Source organism: Chanos chanos, chromosome 6 (assembly GCF_902362185.1).
Source record: "Chanos chanos chromosome 6, fChaCha1.1, whole genome shotgun sequence".
NCBI classification, from domain to species: domain Eukaryota; kingdom Metazoa; phylum Chordata; class Actinopteri; order Gonorynchiformes; family Chanidae; genus Chanos; species Chanos chanos.
In genome coordinates, this window is record NC_044500.1 from 7,686,136 (window position 1) to 7,693,040 (window position 6,905).

Below are 6,905 nucleotides of genomic sequence, written 5' to 3' on the forward strand. Positions count from 1 at the left end.
CTTCTCCTTACGAACAGTGCACATGAACTAAACCCCTTGATGTCAAATGAGTTCATAGAATTAGGCGCCGCGTTAACGCCGTGTTTTCGAAAGATACTCGGGATGCTCGGACCTTAAACAAAGTCACAATGCCGTTCGTATCCACGTTACCTCCTCTGTCACATGAATACATAAATTCGTTAGACATGCTGCAGTGAAAAATGAATGAATATGATGAAGTGATCCAGTTTCAGAGAGGAACCAGGGCCTGCTGCCTCATATTTCCATCGATGCGAACAGACAGCAATATTTTGGTTGACTTAGGCTTACAGCAGCATCTTCGCAGATGCTAATTTAGAACGCTCGGTCAAGAGTTCGTTTATTTTTTTACCCCCCGAGTACAAGCCTTAGTCGTTTCAGAAAAGGATGGCGTCAAAAGACAGAATCATTAGCTAAAACGTTGAAGTATAGACAGCAGTTTCATTGTGTAGTTACACATTTTCGAGACCTGCCTGCAAGAGCTACACAACAGCTGCCTCTGTCTGAAGAGAGAGAGAGAGAGGCACACCAAGAGTGCGCTTTGCCAAACTAAAAAAAGACAAGACCAACCATTTGTACTTTCTGGTGGTTATTTGCTTTTGCTGGACTGCCTCTGTTGTCATGGTAACGCATCCTGTGTGTGCAGTGGCGAACAAGACAAGGGGGGAACTTAATGGACTGTAAACTTAATGTAACTCTTTATGGTGGCACCGAGCGCTCTATAACAACCAGTGCTTTGACGATAACAGATTTGCTCACATCCCTGACGGCAGAGAGAGAGAGAGAGAGAGAGTGAAAGATGGTGCTTTTGGGGATAATTGAAGAGGATCAGATAGAAACAGCCTAGGGTCAAAACGATCTCATTCTAATCCTGGCTTCCACGTTCATTTCCAAAATCTTGGTATTTGATATTGCTTGCCTGACTTAAGGATTCTTTCATACGAAAAAAATCCTTCCAGTGGAAGAAAGGAAAGTTTGAAACACATTTTGTGTCAGAGTACACATTGCTGTCTCAGAAACTGAAAGCTTTCAGGTGCTTTCACACTTAAGTCTAAAAAAAAAAAAAACAGGTTGCAGCTTGCTGGCATGGTAACAGGGTAGAGGTAAAGGCCGAATCAGCCAAAAGAGGAACTTTTAACTGTTTCCAGACATAAAGTATGAATGTGTCACAGTTCTTCTTCTTTTCTTCACTGTATTTTAAGATTGTTGAATCAGTGGTAGCTTAGACCAGTGCGTAGACAGCGGTTGTGTTGTGAGTGAAAAATGTGACGGACATAAAGAATGACTGTGTGACTGTGTGGTTTCACAGCCTTGGAGTAAAGACATTGCTTGCATTTTTGGAATGCGTATGCACCTGTCTTTCTAAAACCTATTCAGTGTGAAGTGCTCCTCTGGCCTCACTGCAGTGTAACTGTGACAACAGGTGAAGCAGCTCCGACACCGTGTCTTTAGCGCTGATAACCTGCTCAAAAGCCAGCCCCCCCTCATCGAACATGCGGGCCCACTGACAGTTCTACAGCTGCTGATTGTTTTCAGTCAGAGTTTGAGGGCAAGGCTTTGTCATTTTGCATAGGTGTTCAGTTGCTTTGAAGAATAGAATTTTACCTTTCCGTAACCGTGAGCGCGGCCACTGGATGCCATCTCACGCGCTGCCCCTCTCATTACGCGTTGGGCAAACGAAATACATTTATTAAATGGAAGAAGGCCCACACACTGAGTGATGCATCAGTTCATGCCTTTATTATGATTGCAAGTCAAAGTTTCAATCTAAATGGATCTTAATCAGGTCTAGTTGGAATAAAGGCGTGTGCTACAGTGTCCTGTGTGGGCTTTATTTATTCTATAAGATAAGAATATTCAATCAAAAAATATATATATATATAATGAAAGTGTATCTTAACAACTCGTGGTACATGCAAATGAGTGTTTGTAAAACAGCAAATGCAAATGAATGTTGTTGTTTTTTTTTAGACATTTCTGAGGATTTGCATGTTGGTTTGATGTAATAAAAGATTCGAAAATAAACTGTGTGACTACTCTCTGAGAAACAGAAGACCAAAGAAAACCTCCACAGCTGTGAAAAATGCTAGAACCTGCTTTATTCTGAGTTATCATGTCTTACGTTAGGGTACAGCCCTATTGGGGTTTATTAAAGGTAAAGCTAATGAGACCATTGACAAGCATAGAGGAGGTCTCTGAGGTTAGCAGGTGCATGTAGGCCAGGTGAGAAGGGGGTTTGAGAGAGTCAAACAGGGACAGAACAGAATGTTTTTATGTGAAATATTTGTGCCAAATACTGTCATAATCCCACTTTTTTGTTTACTCAACAGACTCAGACAGGTTTCCATTGGGGGGGGGGGGGGGGGGGGCTTTCAGAGAGAGATCTCTAAGCTTATACCATTGGTTGAAGAACTACAACCTGTTTGGGTGAATCTAAACACGAAGGTTTTAATCAAACATTCTTCTTGAAGGTGAATGGTTTATCAGTAGTTTTATCAAGGCTCAAAGAAGAGATGTAGAGTAGCTGAGAGATGGTGAATGTGTGCGTTGAATATAAAACAGAGAGGAAGTCAAGATCACTTTTTCAAATGATTTTAATTTATTTCTCAATTTGGACAATTAAAAATAAATTAATTAATCATTTGTGATAACACTTCTCACATTTTTACGGACCCTGACACTTGTTGATAAATAAGTACAAAATACATTGCTATAATGTCAATAAATACTCAATAAATATATTAGTTAAGTTTTGTACAATTACAAAAACACAATACAAATGGAGAAAATCTAAGCTACAGAAATACTGTATTGTTACAGTCCCTGATGAAATAGACAAGTCACCTTGAGTCAGGATACCACCAAGGTTGCCAGAACTTGACAGGTGTTGTTGAATAGAAAAGCTATACATATCTTTTTAAGCTGCATGCGAAACTTAAAACAAACAAACAAACAAACAAAAAATAAAACAAAGAAAACAAAGGAGAAAAAAAGGCAAGCAAATAATCTAAAAGTAAAAACAAACAAACAAACAAAAAAAAAAACGGAAACAAACAAGTTTAAAAGAAAGAACAAACCCAAAAGAAGCTGTCCACCTGATTTAGTCCATTTGTTCAGACTAACCAAACATCCATAGATGACAGCCTAATGCTTTGGTTGCATGCTACATAAGGACAATTTCTCCCAATATTAACGTGTAAAGTGCATTTCGCATTGAGTGAATGTCTGGTTATGTTCCTCCCCACCCCAACCCCAGTATCAGTATGTCACATTAATGGTTGGGTATTCATTCAACACAAACATTTAAAAAAAAAACAACAAAAAAAAACAAAAACAAAATTGTATTCCAAATATAAACAAGGTAACTGAAGCACATTTATGACACACAACAACACAACCGGTGTAAAGCTGCATAAACATAAGATCTACTTATGTTCTCGACATTAGCTGTCAATAAGGCACTGGTGACTTTAAACGACTATGTCAAAGTGAGCAAATGGAAGACAGGGTGATAGAAAATATGCAGGAGAATATATATTTATAAAAATAGATAGCTTTCGATTGCAGACGTGTATCAAAATAGGTTCACTGAGCAAGTGATTTAAAAATACGAAGAAACAGTATTTGAGAGCCCTAAGGTCACACTCGATGATTTTTTTTTTTTTTTTTGATTGGAAGAAAATAATTTTTGGTGTTCAAGCTTTTAAAAAGTCTCTTAAAGTGGGAAAGAGCAGTGATTACTCAGACACGGACATCCGCGCGAACACAGAGAGGCGCTTGCCGCCCATGCCGTCGAATGTGGGGGACTCAGAGCCGCTCGAGCTTCCTGTGCTGCTGTAACTCTCGCGGTCTGAGAGGGAATCTTCTGAGGAGAATCGCTGTAAGCTCGGTTGTGTGATGAAAGAATTATTACGGTCTTCTTTGCTGTAAGGTTTGTTCAGAGAAGGGAGGTTATTTCCGTGGCCACAAACACAATAAGAGGACTTCTGAGGCTCAATGATGAGGGGAATGTTGTGGATGTCCGCCTCACTGGTGCGGCTTTGGCCAAAATGAAACATTTCACGCGAGTTGCCGGCTTCGTTGAAAACTGGGGATAGAGTGTCAGTCGGGGGTGGGGACACTGAAGGTGCTCGGGTGAAGCCCATGGGCTCGTATAGCGTTGGGGGTGGGGAGCTTCGTGAGCCCATGAAACCTGCGAAACTGACACTTTGACGAAGGCGTCGGTTCTGGTCAACAGGTGCTTGAGCCCTCTGGTTCACTGAAGGTGAAGTAAGTTTCTCCTCGTGGATAAAGTGGCAGCGGGATCCATAGGGACAGTATCCAAAGTTGTAGAAAGTGCGACATGCCTCGGTTTTGTACTTTGGATGCCTGTGAAGTCCACGTAGTTCGCTCTCGCCATGAGCAAACTGACACTTGCTCCCATATTTGCAGCTCCCGTTCTCCTGGAAGCTTCGACAAAGCTCGGTTTTGTAGCGGTTTGAAGGCGCGCTTAACATATTGTTTAGAGGTGGAAATCCAGGAGGCGGTGGAACCTCAAGGGTCTTCATTTTACCGAAGTTAGGGAGACAGTTTTCTGTCAGACTCATAGAGCGATCAGGTCTGAAGGGGTGCCGAGGTTTACTTGACACATTCTCGCTCCAGATGTCAAGTGGCCAACCAGAGATATCATCAATCAGTTGCTCTGAACTCTGGCTGATGTTCTTTGGTGTTGGACCAAAGAATGAGGATAGACTGGTTCGACGAGACATTTCATGATGTTGAGGAAAGGAGTCCTCCAATCCCATATTGATCATATTCTGCGAATTTAACAGTACAGAGAATAAGCTACATGAACTTGTTTTCTGTCAGACAGTAATGAATAGATCTTCCCAAGTCGGAAGTAATTTAAAAACAACAGCCTACATCTTTTTCTGTACACAGGTAGGACGACCTATACGTCCGAGATTCCTAAATTGTGCCACGTAACTTGTTTTCACTCCGTTAACAGTATTTTTGGCCCTCTTCCACTCAAAGAAATGTCTATAAATACACAAAAACACAGATGAACGAACACTGAACTCATTAAACTTACCTTAATGAGTATCTCGCCGAGTGAATCAGACATATTGAAGTGTTCTTGTCAAGTAGAATTTCGCCTTTGGGACACTCGTGTCAGAACACGGGCGACTGTGCTATTATGCTGTCAATGTCGTGTGGGGTTATTTATACAGTTAGTCTTGTAGGCGGGGCGATGGTTGATCTTCCCGGACACCGCTCCCTATCTGTGTGGCGTAGACGTAGGCTGTCGTAAAGCCCTGCCTCTTCCAAAGACCGTTTCAGTTTCAATAACAACACAGCAACGAGAATCGGCGTGATTAATTTACAGTAACACTTTGACTGTTTGTTCCCACTGGATGTTTATTCCAGTTGGTTTACCAGTTCGCCTAACGCGTTGTATGAAAGAATGGGGGTCACACTGGGCTGCACCCAGTTTTTCCCACAAGTAATCTTTAGACATTTTCATGGTAATCGGAGCAAGTTGTAAAGTTTAGTGCTGAGGGTCAGTCTATGCCCAATATTCAGCGTGATCGTATACTGCCACGGTTGGTGCGATTTGGTATCAAAATGTCAGTTGTAGCGTGCCAAAGTCCGAATATAGTTATGGGTGTGTTGTCACGTTTTAAAAGTAACATTAAACATCTCTCTTTACACTGTTGAAAAAAAATAGATTGCTTTTCAGTCTACAAAATAAAATAAAACAATATGCAGTTCGTATAAACTATTTATTTATTTATTAAATATGCGTAGTTATGTGCATACATTGAACATGGACACCTCAAAGGTAGCGGATCTTTGGATTCTTATTCATTATTGTTATGTCACTTTGAGGCAAACTGTCCTGTCCAAGCTGTCTCCTATTATGGGATAGTGCTTGTGACAATGAGGAATTAAACTGAAATTGAAACTGTACTGTGGTTGGGAATATGCTGAGGTGTGATGGTCACCTGCTCCTGGGTGACTAATTCCCCAATTTGCGTTAGTCTAAAGCTTGTCTAATGACTGCTGTGGATTTTATTAAGGGAAGAGCACCATGGAGGGTTTTTTTCTTTTCTTTTTTTTTTTCTTCTTTTGGTCGTTTGTAACGGAAACATAGCAATAAATCTGAGTGGATTTTAAGTGAAGCTTAAACGTAGGTCAGCTAATTTTAGTTCCCTCGATTGCTTACGTCTTCCATAAACAGAAACAAAAATGTCCTTCTTTTGATTGATTCTCCATTTTGGAAAGCATTTGGAGACAAAACGGGGCCAAACCAACTTTCATCCAGTTAACCAAAATGCCATGTTGTTACAGGTTTAAATGAAGTCATTTTAGAGAGAAGGGGGAAAAAAAAAAAACTAAAGAAAAAAATAAATAAAATAAAATAAAAATAATAATCATAATAATGAAACACTTCCATTACATCAGACTCTGGTGTTGGCCTTGCAACACTCTTACATGAGATTACGACACCAGAGCACCAATGTTATGCTTCCTAAAAGGACTCTGATAGAATTTCATTGGGTTTGGCAGTGACAGTGTAGACTAAAAGCAGGCATGTCTGTTCACGTGTAGTTAAAAATAAAACTCTCTCTCACCATGTCTTTGGATTTGGCTGGGCAGAACATGGTGGGAATGGCTCATTGGATATGACTAATTTCTTTCTTTTTTTCTTTCCCCCTTTTTTTCTTGTGACACTCTGTTGCGTTTCTCCTCTGGTTGCTCTGGTCTCTGGTTGCATTCCTTCTCTCTACCTTCTTGACATGGAAAGTCACTTGCTGAAACAGGATGGGTGGGTTTGCTTTGTCATAAACACGTGCTTTTTGAATTCAGGTATATACAAACACTTGCTCATTTCAGCTGGGTCAGCT

The 6,905-nt window shown here is 40.6% G+C and overlaps 1 protein-coding gene across 1 annotated transcript; it reads right to left on the reverse strand.

Moving 5' to 3' along the window:
* Positions 1-3,025: 3,025 nt before the first annotated feature.
* Positions 3,026-5,184, reverse strand: zgc:162730 (mRNA decay activator protein ZFP36L1). The gene is made up of 2 exons (XM_030778694.1): positions 5,090-5,184; positions 3,026-4,814 (listed from the first exon to the last, which is right to left on the reverse strand). The coding sequence occupies exons 1-2, from the start codon at positions 5,120-5,122 to the stop codon at positions 3,756-3,758; spliced, it is 1,092 nt and encodes a 363-aa protein (XP_030634554.1). The 5' UTR covers positions 5,123-5,184; the 3' UTR covers positions 3,026-3,755.
* Between the last annotated feature and the right edge of the window lie 1,721 nt (positions 5,185-6,905).